Consider the following 13,600-nt stretch of genomic DNA (forward strand, 5'->3'; position numbering starts at 1 on the left):
AGTTGTTTGCTGCTGCTGCTGCTGCTGCTGCTGCTGCTGCTGCTAAGTTGCTTCAGTCATGTCCGACTCTGTGCGACCCCACAGACGGCAGCCCACCAGGCTCTGCCGTCCCTGGGATTCTCCAGGCAAGAACACTGGAGTGGGTTGCCATTTCCTTCTCCAATGCATGAAAGTGAAAAGTGAAAGTGAAGTCGCTGTGGCCCACCAGGCTCCTCCACCCATGGGATTTTCCAGGCAAGAGTGCTGGAGTTGGGTGCCATTGCCTTCTCTGTGTTAGCTGCTTAGTCATGTCCAACTCTTTGCAACCCCATAGACTGTAGCCCACCAGGCCCCTCTGTCCATGGGATTCTCCAGGCAAGAACACTGGAGTGGGTTGCCATTTCCTTCTCCAAAAGGAACTATACAAAGAAAGAAAATGAAGTCGCTCAGTCGTGTCTGACTCTTTGTGACCTGATGGACTGTAGCCTACCATGCTCCTCCATCCATGGAATTTTCCAGGCAGGAGTACTGGAGTGGGTTGCCATTTCCTGCCCTGAAATAGGGCATATGATGGCCTATTTAGTGTGACAGCAATTTAAGATAATTTTCTTATATTTAACCAAGTACTTTTATAGCATATAAGAGTTGTATGAATGTTTAAAAAAAAATTTCAAGGAGATCTTGAAAATGGCTGTCTTGGGTACGCACGCATTCATCTATTCAAGTACACTGGTATAGAACACCGAGTATTATTTTGGGTAATTTTCACTGAAGACAAACTACTGTACTCATATTCTTCTGGATATCTCTAGAGATCAGCATTTTTCTCCTATGAATTTTATATGAGAAAAATATTTTATACGAGTAACCACTATGACCACAGCTATATATGGCCGCACTGACTACACGTTGTATCAGCAGGAAAAATTAGTTCTCGTACAAGTCACATTCTACCACGGCCACATGAGGAGTGGGAAAAGAAACTTGTAACATGCCACTCAAGAATGTCTGCCTTTTAATCTCGGCATATTCTAAAGGCAGGATTGTGTTTTGGTAAAGAGGCAACATGATATTGAAAAAAGGGTATAGAATTTCATGTACAAAGGAGGAGTTTTGCTCTCAAACTGGCTACTTCCTACTTGAGCAGACTGGGCTAGGCCTTGGGCACTTCCTCATCTCTAACCATATGCAACAATAATAAGGTCAAATTGATGTGAAACTGCTGCAAAAAATAAAGCCTTATAAAAGGGCTATTTGTCATTCATTTAGCTTTCAAACTGTATCAACAGGGAATAATAACAAAAAACTGGCTTTTCTTAGCAGGCATTTTCATATTTTAACACAGTCAGCAAGAATTTTCTTCCTTACTACCAATGTTCAGTGAGTCTAAAAACCATAGCCAATAAAGATACAAAATTTTATGAACTATCTATACTCTTTAGATATTTTTTACATATATAACTTATGTTTACATTTTAAAGGGGGGGAGAGGGAGAACACTTTATAACAACATATCAGCTGGGCCAAAAGTTATACTGAAGTTAATCCTAACAAGTGACAAATCAAAAATGAAGAGACAGTATACAAAAGTGTAAAAACCTAAAATTAATAGTCTTCCACTGCCAAAGTCAACAACACTGAACAAGGTCAAGAATAATTTGTTAGATGTACATGAGAACTGTTTGACAATTTTATGTCATCACTTTCATTATAAAGGACTCGGATCTTGCTGCAATTATATACACTCCTCTCCATGCAAACAGAAGGTAGAAATGAAGCAATTAATTAAAAGCCAAACATGACTAATTCAACATGACAAAGTAATTTCAGTTATAATAAACTCCATGCAAATTAAAACTCACTGATTAAATTTGATCTTATAAAGGGAAGGACATTTCAAAAAATTACTCGAGCAACAGGACTTCCTTACTTTATAAATTAATTTGAAAGGACAAAAGTAAAATATTAAATATTAAAAATATCTCAGGAAACCGCCTGTTTTTAGATAGCAGAAATATTCTCGGAAGCATCCTTAGATCATCCTCTATTTCCTCTTCTGTGTATCAAATCTGCTTGGGGAAATATAAATCTATCAAAAAAATACCAGACTTTCTTAAACAAATTAAACTCGGAGGAAAGCAAGCGTGAAATGGTCCATAATGGGTTTTAATTCTGTCATTAAAACAGAAATGACTGGCTTATCATGTGGCTCCATTAATTCTTACGCCTTTTCTCTAGACTGCTCTCCTTCCAACTCTTTAGAATAGCACTTCAAGCCTTCATAACCATCATATGGTGCACTTTTTACGGAGGCCACAAAGTTAACAACTGCTGATGTCATTCACTGTACTTTCTAATATCAAGACTTAAAACTGAAAAATCTATTGGTAATATTAATTTTTCAAACATATTAAAATAAGCATTAAATAAACAACCTAACTTTATACCTCAACAAACTAGAAAAAGAGGAATAAGCCCAGAGTAGAAGGCAATATAGGTCAGAGCAGAAATAAATGAAATAGAGACTAAAAGGATAATAGAAAAGGTAAATGACACTAAAAGCCGGTTCCTTGAAAAGATAAAAACTGGTAAGCCTTTAGCCAGACTCATTAAAAATAAAAAAGGCTCAAATAAGTAAAATCAGAACTGAAAGAAGAGACTTTAACCTGACACCACAGGGGAAAAAGCAAGGACAAGAGACCACTGTTAACATTTACATGCCAACAAATTATACAATCTAGAAGAAATGGGATACATTCTTAGAAAGACTTCTGAAGAATTCTAATAAATTCCTAGAAATGCCTTCTAAGACTGAGTCATGAGGACACACAAAATCTGAACAGACCAATTACTAACAGGACTGAAAAAGTGACAGGGAAAGTGCTAGTCGCTCAGTCGTGTCTGACTCTGCAACCCCTCTGCAACCCCGTAAACTGCAGGCCACTGGGCTCCTCAGTCTATGGAATCCTCCAGGCAAGAACACTGGACTGGGGAGCCATTCCCTGGGCTTCCCTGGTGGCTCAGATAGTAAAGAGTGGGAGAGCCGGGTTCAATCACTGGGTGGGGAAGTTCCCCTGAAGGAGGGCATGGCAACCCACTCCAACATTCTTGCCTGGAGAATCCCCATGGACAGAGGAGCCTGGTGGGCTAGAGTCCATGGGGTCACAAAGAGTCGGACACAACTGAGCAACTAAGCATAGCACAGCACAGCCATCCCCTTCTCCAGGGGATCTTCCTTACCCAGGGATCAAACCCCGGTCTTCTGTACTGCAGGAGGATTCTTTACCATCTGAGCCATCAGGGAAATCAATAGAGATTGCACTAGTAATCAAAAGCTTCTCAACATACAAAAGCAGAGGACCACAGAGCTTCATTCGGTGATTTCTACCAAGCATTCAAAGAAGAATTAATACCAACTTTTTCAAACTATTCAAAATATAGAAGATGAGGGAACAATTCCAAGCTCATTCTACAAGCCCAGCTATACCCAAAACCAGACAAGGATACCACAACAAAAGAAATTACAGGCTATATCCTTGATGAATACACAACTCCTTAACAAAATATTACTGAACCAAACTCAACAATACATTAAAAAAATCATATACCATGATCAAGTGGGATTCAGGCAACAGTTCTGGGGATGCAACAGGTTAATCCTCACAGATCAGTCAACATGACACACCACATTAACAAAAGGAGGATAAAAATCATATGATCATCTCAGTAGATACAGAGAAAGAACCTGACAAAATTCAACATCCATTCACGATTAAAAAAAAAAAAAAAACCTGTCAACAAAGCAGGTATACAGGGAATATACCTCAACATAATAAAGGCCACATATGATAAGCCTATACTCAAGAATGAAAAGCTTAAAGCTTGTCTTCTAAGATCAAGACAAGGATGCCCAATCTTGACAATTTTATTCAATACAGTATTGAAAGTGCTAACCAAAGCAATTAGGCAGGAACAAGAAATAAAAGGCATCCAAAATGGAAAGGAAAAGGCAAAACTGTCACCATTTGTAGATGATGTAATAATACACACAGAAAACCCTAAAGACTTCCACCAAAAACTGTTAGAGACAATAAACTGTGAAGTTTCAGATGCAGTAAAGCTGCAAAATACAAAAATCAATATACAAAAATAAGTTGTATTTCTATATACTAACAAACTATCAGAAACATAACAATCCCGTTTACAATTACATCAAAAAGAAGAAAATACCTAGGAATAAATTTAACCAGGGAGGTAAAAATCTGAAAACTATGACACTGATGAAAGAAACTAAAGACAACACAAATAAATAGAAAGGTATTCCATACTCATTCCATACTGGAAAATTTAATATTGTTATAATGTCCATACTACAGGTTCAGTGCAATCCCAATCAAATTTCTAATGGTACTTTTCAAAGAAATGGAACAATTCTAAAATTTGTATGGAATTGCCAAAAAAAAAAATCAAAAACCCAAAGAGCTGAAAGACAACACATAGGTAATGGATACCTGAAAAGATGCTCAACATGACTAATCAGGGAAACGCAAATCAAAACCACTATCAAATAACATTTCACACCTGTTAGAATAGCCATTCTTCAAAGGAAATAACAAGCGTTGGTGAGGATACAAATGGAAGGGAACCTGCATGCTTTGCTGCAAGGAAAGTAAATTTGTGCAGCCACTACGGAAAGCAGGCTGCTGCTGCTGCTGCTGCGTTGCTTCAGTCATGTCCGACTCTGTGTGACCCCATAAATAGCAGCCCAAAGGCTCCGCCATCCCTGGGATTCTCTAGGCAAGAACGCTGGAGTGGGTTGCCATTTCCTTCCCCAATGCATGAAAGCGAAAACTCAAAGGGAAGTTGCTCAGTCGTGTCCAACTCCTAGCGACCCCATGGACTGCAGCCCACCAGGCTCCTCTGTCCATGGGATTCTCAAGACAAGAGGTCTGGAGTGGGTTGCCATTGCCTCCTCCAATGGAAAACAGTATGAAGATCCTGCAAATTATAAACAGAACTACCACGTGAACCAGCAATTCCACTTCTAGGAATGTATCTTAAGAAAATGAAAACACTAACCTGAAAAGATATATACAACCCCACATTCAAGGCAGTATTATTTATAACAGCCAACATATACAAGTAACCTATCACTGATAGATGAATGGATAAAGAAGATGTAATACATATATGCAAAGATGGGCTCGATAAAGGACAGAAATGGCATAGACCTAACAGAAACAGAAGATATTAAGAAGAGGTGGCAAGAATACACAGAAAAACCGTACAAAAAAGATCTTCATGACACAGATAATCATGTTGGTGTGATCACTCACCTAGAGCCAGACATCCTGGAATGCAAAGTCAAATGGGCCTTAGGAAGCATCACTACAAACAAAGCTAGTGGAGGTGATGGAATTCCAGTTGAGCTATTTCAAATCCTGAAAGATGATGCTGTAAAAGTGCTGCACTCAATATGCCAACAATTGGAAAACTCAGCAGTGGCCATAGGACTGGAAAAGGTCAGTTTTCATTCCAATCCCAGAGAAACGCAATGCGAAAGAACGCTCAAACTACCACACAATTGCACTCATCTCACACTCTGGTAAAGTAATGCTCAAAATTCTCCAAGTTAGGCTTCAGCAGTACGTGAACTGTGAACTTCCAGATGTTCAAGCTGGATTTAGAAAAGGCAGAGGAACCAGAGATCAAATTGCCAACATCCGCTGGATCATTGAAAAAGCAAGAGAGTTCCAGAAAAACATGTACTTCTGCTTTATTGACTATGCCAAAGCCTTGGACTATGTGGATCCCAACAAGCTCTGGAAAATTCTGAAAGAGACGGGAATAGCAGACCACCTGACCCCTCTTGAGAAACCTATATGCAGGTCAGGAAGCAACAGTTAGAACTGGACATGGAACAGACCAGTTCCAAATTGGGAAAGGAGTATGTCAAGGCTGTATATTGTCACCCTTATTTAACTTATATGCAGAGAACATCATGAGAAACGCTGGGCTGGATGAAGTACAAACTGGCATCAAGAATGCCGCGAGAAATACCAATAACCTCAGATATGCAGATGACACCACCCTTATGGCACAAAGCAAAGAAGAACTAAAGGGCCTCTTGACGAAAGTCAAAGAGGAGAGTGAAAAAGTTGGCTTAAAGCTCAACATTCAGAAAACGAAGATCATGGCATCTGGTCCCATCACTTCATGGCAAATAGATGGGGAAACAGTGGAAACAGTGACAGACTTTATTTTGGGGGGCTCCAGAATCACTGCAGATGGCGACTGCAGCCATGAAATAAAAAGACGCTTTTTCCTTGGAAGAAAAGTTATGACCAACCTAGATACCATGTTAAAAAGTTGAAATATTACTTTGCCAGCAAAGTTATGTCTAGTCTAGTCAAAGCTATGGTTTTCCAGTAGTCACGTATAGATGTGAGAGTTGGACTATAAAGAAAGCTGAGTGCCGAAGAACTGATGCTTTTGAACTGTGGTGTTGGAGAACACTCTTGAAGAGTCCCCTTGGACTGCAAGGAGATCAAACCAGTCCATCCTAAAGGAAATCAGTCCTGAATATTCATTGGAAGGACTGATGCTGAAGCTGACACTCCAATACTTTGGCCACCTGATGCGAAGAGCTAACTCATTTGAAAAGACCCTGATGCTGGGAAGGATTGGGGGCAGGAGGAGAAGGGGACGACAGAGGATGAGATGGTTGGATGGCATCACTGACTCAACGGACATGAGTTTGAGTAAACTCCCAGAGTTGGTGATGGACGGGGAGGCCTGGCGTGCTGCAATCCACAGGGTTGCAAGGAGTTGGATTCGACTGAGCGACTGAACTGAACTGATACACATATATATATGTGCGCATATACACACAGCTTAGCTTTCAGAAATGCCCCGATACTAAAGCCTAATTATTGAGAAAAATGTCATACTGAAGATTCTGAACCTTACCCTGTAATAAAAATGAGTCAACTAAAATTCTTGCAGAAAGAAGTGACCTAACAAATGCAGTGTTTTAGGAAGATTTATTTAACATATAGGGCTTCACAAGTGGCGCTGGTGGTAACGAAGCTGCCTGTCAATGCAGATTTAAGAGATGCAGGTTCGATCCTTGGGTTGGGAAGATCCCCCTGGAGGAGGGCATGGCAACCCACTCTAGTATTCTTGCCTGGAGAATCTCATGGACAGAAAAGGCCTGGCGGGCTACAGTCCATGGGGTCGGACAGAGTTGGACACAACTGAAGAGTCTTAGCAAGCACACACATTTACTATATAAGAGCTAGAGGTGTGAAAAGTAGGAGGCGTAATTTAGGAGCTTATCAGCATAAACCAGGTATATGGTAACAAGGGCCTATATTAGTGACAGATAGGAAATAGAAATTAAAAGGAAAAAAAAAACAAGAAATATGTAGAACAACATATGCAAACGGCACTGTACAAATATTATTTTTTATTATTGTGAAAGAATCCATAAGCTGTGAAGCACATGAAAAAAATGAAATGCAGAGGTAAGAATGAGTAAGACAAAATCCTCAGGCAGTAACACTATTCTTTTCTGCTTGCCCTCTAGATCCAAAGCATTCAAGGGGCTTACCCAAGTTCTAGTGAATGTGAAAGTGCTTTGGTTGTTAATCAAGATCTGTACAGACCAGGATGAATTCTGCAGATTTAATTAAGCTCCATGAGGAGGCATTATTCATATCAATTCTGATCTTGGTATGAAATAACAGATGTTTTGTTCTTTCTTTTCAACCTGAAAAATGAATTGTGTGTGGGAGAGAAAGAACGAAAGAGAGGTAACGCATGCTGGACCCTAACAGATGAGTCTTTCTCCTTTATATAAAGTGACATGTTCTCCAGTAAAGTGTGCAATCAAGCAGGTTCTGCTTTTGAAGAAAAAGGGTAACTAGTACATTGCTAATTACACCTTGGTTGTTTAATTAACAATGCTCTGTTCTATAACTAAGTTAGCCCAAGGATAACAAACATAGCCTGAAAAATAAAAGTCAACCATTCTTTCTATTCTTCAGTTTCTATATTCTATTCCTACCCCACCAAATGCCACAAACCTGTTCAACTTTTGCCTCCTCCTGAATTCATTAAAAACTTAAAAAAAATCAAGGACTAACATTAACCAAACTTCATTTGAGGAAATTAGGAAAATCTGTGTTTAATTCTTCCAGAATTTATCTGGAAAAAAAAAAAAAAACAAACCTTGGACAATTTACCTCAAATTCCTTCACCTTTTCCATTGTTATCAAGCGCCTTGATGTGTGACTGGAAAGCTTCTGCTCGCAGTTGCTGATGAGTTTCAAGCAGGGGTGCCAGGGTACCATCTCCTCAGTGTATCTGAAGAAAGAAGAGCTCACTGTTATGAACACTCACAGGTGCATCCCGCACAGGATCATCAAGGGTGTTGATCCAGTGTGGAATGGGACCTCCTCCCCCCTACAGGCTGCACCATTTTATTTCACATATGCTAACTGTCCACATAATCCATAAACCATCTGCATTTTTAACAAGCAGCAGTTTTTTTACCTATATAATGTGAGAGAATACAGATACGTTTTAAACCACAAAAATACAAAATGACAATTCGACCCTAAAGGATCCCACAAGAGCACAAAAAGACAAATACAGACCACAACAACTCTCTGATATTCTTGACGGACTGATTCAGCTAGGGATTTTTATAAATTCCCCACGTGTAAAGTCCACTACACTATATATTTTCCCCTTTAAAATGAAATGTCCATGCTAAATTGTAATGACATCTTGAGACCTCTAACAACTTTGTTATGTAAAGATAATTGAGACAAACTACCATTAGAACACTACAGAAAACATCAGTCCTCTGCCATGAAATAAAACCAGAGTCATGATAAAGAGTGGTGGTACCCGCTGCTGTGCAGCACGTGTACTGAACTCGGTGAATGAAGATGATGACACCGAGAAAGCACAGCAGTCCAGCTGCAGGAGTTCAGAACCTGACATCCGATAGGCTTTTGGCATTAATCTTGGTAGAAGAAGCAGGTAACAAATGTGGGGGAAGTAGTTATGGGGCAGAATTCAGAAGAACAGTAGAAGAGAGGGCTCCCTAGGTACGGGCACCTTTAAGAACACAGGGATTGCCAGTTTTTGTGTTTTTTTCTTCTTTGCAAATCTTCATACCTTTCTAGATACATAGTTTCTGCAAACATTTCTTATATGGGAAATTTTAAAGCTCTGATCCAAGGTGGGGAAGGAGCTGATCAGCACTTCCTGTAAAGGATCACCATCTTGGTTAGCCCATTCTAATACATCAACACTGTCTCCCCCACCCCTCTAACTGATTTATCTAGGTCCCTGTGACCTTCAACAAGCTCTCCCTCACTACCTTGACCACTTGCTCAGAACCTTCACCACCCACTTACCAAACGACATTCATAATGCACCTCACTTCATTATCAGTGGAAGGAATTCTCTTGAAGTCATTCTCTGACTCCTTCCTCAGGGCTTTCCAACAAGTAATGACCATTTTGGACTTCATCTCACCCCACAATTCTCTAATGCTAACTACACAATAAGAAATGTGCTCTTATAACATCAGTTGATGTCAAATTTGTAGACTTCATATAAACCATTTATGATATGGAAGAATACATTCTATATCATAGTTGACAGACTAAAATAATGATAACAGAAAGAAAATATAGTTCTGACCTTAGGTTTGCAAGCAGCAGGGTTTCTAGATGTCTCAAACTGTCAAATCTAGTAATGTATACTTTTTTAAAGAAAAGAATTTTACTTTCCAGCAAAGTGATAAGGTATTATTGTTAAAATGCTACTTAAATGTATACAAATATAAATTCCTCATGCTTATATAATCTGTATAATTATAAAACCCAAAATAAATCTATAAATCAAAGAACAAAACCAATACAATTATTTATGACATGAATAATATTAAACTGGTAAAACTAAGCCATTGGCATTTGGCTTAACAGCAGAAAAACATATTTACATGTTATAGATTATTTTTTGACTTGATCTTTGAGTTTGAGCATGAAAGGACATCATTTAGGTTATCATTAACAAACTTGTTTTTAACTTACTACTCTTGAATGAGCCAATCAATTTAATCATGCACTTCCAAAATATACTAAAAAAATTAAAAACAGCATTTAAAATCATCTACTATTTATTTATTACTATATTTCATACCAATGGATTGTTTGCAATCTGTTAAGTAGGAGCTATAAATCTGTACTATGCCCAGATTATGATGAGGGAATGGTATTTTAATTCTGTTTTTACTACCATCCCTCTATGATATAAGCAACTACTTAAAAATCTAAATAGTTAATAGTCAGCTAGAATAGATAAATCCACAGAGATAGATAAGTGGTTGGCAGGGAAAACAGCAAGAGAGATTGTCTGCATGAATGAGGTTTCTTTAGGGGGTGATAAAAATGTTGTGGAGTTAGACTTGGAGAATTCCATGGACGGAGGAGGCTGGTAGGCTGCAGTCCACGGGGTCGCAAGAAGTCAGACACGACTGAGCAACTTCACTTTCACGCACTTTAGAAGGAAATGGCAACCCACTCCAGTGTTCTTGCCTGGAGAATCCCAGGGATGGCGGAGCCTGGTGGGCTGCCGTCTATGGGGTCATGCTGAGTCGGACACAACTGAAGCGACTTAGCAGCATGGTTAAATAACCTTGTGGCTATGCTAAAAACTGCGGGGTTGCACACTTAAAAGCTGTGATTTTTCTGGACTTCCTTGGCAGTCCAGTGCTTAAGACTTTGTTTCCCAATGTTAGGGGTGTGAGTTCGATACCTTGTTGGGGGAACTCTGATTCCACATGCCTTGTGGCCAAAAAAACCAAAATATGAAATAGAAACAATATTACAATAAACTCAACCTTATTTAAAAATAAAATAAAATTGCGATTTTCATGGTATACAAATTAAATTTCAACTTTTTTTAGAAAAAAGGGGAAAAAACCCTGTATTTATACATAGCTTTTCCATCAGTCAGTTCTGACAGTCATTTATCTTCCTGTGAATCTTCACACCTCAGACTATTTCCAAATGTCATTAGAGTTGCACTTCCCATTTGAGACACAGTGCTGACTGGAGCACTTACTGAAAACAATTTAAAGAATCATTTTTTTTCTGTTTCCCAGATGAAAAATGAAAAATACGTTCTGTTCACTGCTCTGAGCCAGCACAAAAAATTCATTTTATCACAATTAAAATTTACCCCCAAATCCTACTTTGCAGTCCTTTATCAGACTTCTTCACTTTGTCATCATTTTTTCACAAGCTTAGCAGTTGGATTTCTATGAAAGGACATCTTTCACAAAGAAACACAGTTCCTAATCATTTCATATGGATATGTGGAACCTGGGCAAGAAGCTACAGTCACTCAACAGCTTAGAAACTCCTATAACATCAAACACAAAGTTGAATGTATGCCCTGACCAAATGAATGTTACACAGATCTTCGGGGTCATTTGCAAAGAGTTGAAATTGTGAATAAACTCACATATACCAAGAGCCAACAGTAACTTTGTGTGGTTAAGTTTCTATGAGTAATAAGAGTAAACTACTAGAAAAGCACAGATGCTAGACTGATGCATTCTGCTGAGAAGGGTGGGGAAAGTGTCAGAGGTCGTGACAATTAAGCCTGGCCTTAGATTACCAGAATTTTACAGCTGAGGAAAGAAGAAAGAGTGTATCAAGCAAAGGGGACAAAATAAAAAAGGTAAAAGGATACAAAGAATACAGAGTGTCTTGATGCAGGCCCCAAACCCAATATACTAGAGCAGGAAGAATCTGGTCTAGAGGAAGCAGAATTTGTTGAGCAGTAGTTTCTTCACAATTTAAACTGTTAAACAGTGAAAAAATCCTTTTTCAATCATCAATTTTGATAATTCTTCACAAATACCTAAGCTTTGATGTTTTTATTATGCTTTACAACTTTCAAAATGTCCTGGGTTTAATGAATAATACCTTAACTTGATTATAATGTGCAATTCTTATTTTTAAACTTCAATCGTATTAACAGGATTTGGTTGAGTAAATGAATTCAACAGCAGGACTAAAAGTCAATATTACTATACCAAAAATACAAAAGTTTTCCAATTAAGCTGTGCCAAGGCACAGTTTTAAAATGAATTCTTTATTCCCAGGCTAATAAAAAGCTATATCCGCAATACAACATAACCAAACTAAGCAAGAGAGTTCCCGAAAAACATCTATTTCTGCTTTATTGACTATGCCAAAGCCTTTGACTGTGTGGATCACAATAAACTGTGGAAAATTCTGAAAGAGATGGGAATACCAGACCACCTGACCTGCCTCTTGAGAAACCTATATGCAGGTCAGGAAGCAAGTTAGAACTGGACATGGAACAACAGACTGGTTCCAAATAGAAAAAGGAGTACGCCAAGGCTGTATATTGTCACCCTGCTTATTTAACTTCTATGCAGAGTACATCATGAGAAACGCCAGGCTGGAAGAAGCACAAGCTGGAATCAAGATTGCCGGGAGAAATATCAATAACCTCAGATATGCAGATGACACCACCTTTATGGCAGAAAGTGAAGAGGAACTAAAAAGCCTCTTAATGAAAATGAAAGAGGAGAGTGAAAAAGTTGGCCTAAAGCTCAACATTCAGAAAATGAAGATCATGGCATCTGGTCCCATCACTTCATGGGAAATAAATGGGGAAACAATGGAAACAGTGTCAGACTTTATTTCTGGGGGCTCCAAAATCACTGCAGATGGTGACTGCAGCAATGAAATTAAAAGATGCTTACTCCTTGGAAGGAAAGTTACGACCAACCTAGATAGCGTATTCAAAAGCAGAGACATTACTTTGCCAACTAAGGTCCGTCTCGTCAAGGCTATGGTTTTTCCAGTGGTCATGTATGGATGTGAGAGTGGGACTGTGAAGAAGGCTGAGCGCCAAAAAATTGATGCTTTTTTTTTGAACTGTGGTGTTGGAGAAGGCTCTTGAGAGTCCCTTGGACTGCAAGGAGATCCAACCAGTCCATTCTGAAGGAGATCAACCCTGGGATTTCTTTGGAAGGAATGAGGCTAAAGCTGAAGCTCCAGTACTTTGGCCACCTCATGTGAAGAGTTGACTCATTGGAAAAGACTCTGATGCCAGGAGGGATTGGGGGCAGGAGGAGAAGGGGACGACAGAGGATGAGATGGCTGGATGGCATCACTGACTCGATGGACGTGAGTTTGACTGAACTCCGGGAGTTGGTGGTGGACAGGGAGGCCTGGCATGCTGCGATTCATGGGGTCGCAAAGAGTTGGACACGACTGAGTGACTGAACTGAACTGAACTGAAACTAATTCTACATTGTTTAATTCAAAAGCAAGAACAATATTTCAAACTTTCGCAGATGACTTTAGTTTTAAGTTCATCTAATAGAAACAGTAAAGATTTGGGGTTATGTTTGCTGCAAAGGTGAAAACAATTCATTCCCTAAAATAAATTCATGACAAATTAAGTTCATTAATAAGATTACTTTGGGTTAAGGGGAGGAGAAGACACACTGGAAGTCTAGTAATGAACATCAGAAGATCTGAAAATAACTCTCAGA

At 39.0% G+C, this 13,600-nt stretch overlaps 1 protein-coding gene across 3 annotated transcripts in view; it reads right to left on the bottom strand.

Annotated features, from left to right (window-relative positions):
• Nucleotides 1-13,600, bottom strand: part of TRMT11 (tRNA methyltransferase 11 homolog) — a 281,391-nt gene that overhangs the window by 233,117 nt on the left and 34,674 nt on the right. For all 3 annotated transcript variants that reach the window (XM_052645825.1, XM_052645824.1, XM_052645826.1), the window contains one exon: nt 8,226-8,346. In XM_052645825.1, the coding sequence (XP_052501785.1) occupies nt 8,226-8,346 (121 nt within the window). The remainder of the gene's footprint in view (nt 1-8,225; nt 8,347-13,600) is intronic.

Source organism: Budorcas taxicolor, chromosome 9 (assembly GCF_023091745.1).
Source record: "Budorcas taxicolor isolate Tak-1 chromosome 9, Takin1.1, whole genome shotgun sequence".
NCBI classification, from domain to species: Eukaryota; Metazoa; Chordata; class Mammalia; order Artiodactyla; family Bovidae; genus Budorcas; species Budorcas taxicolor.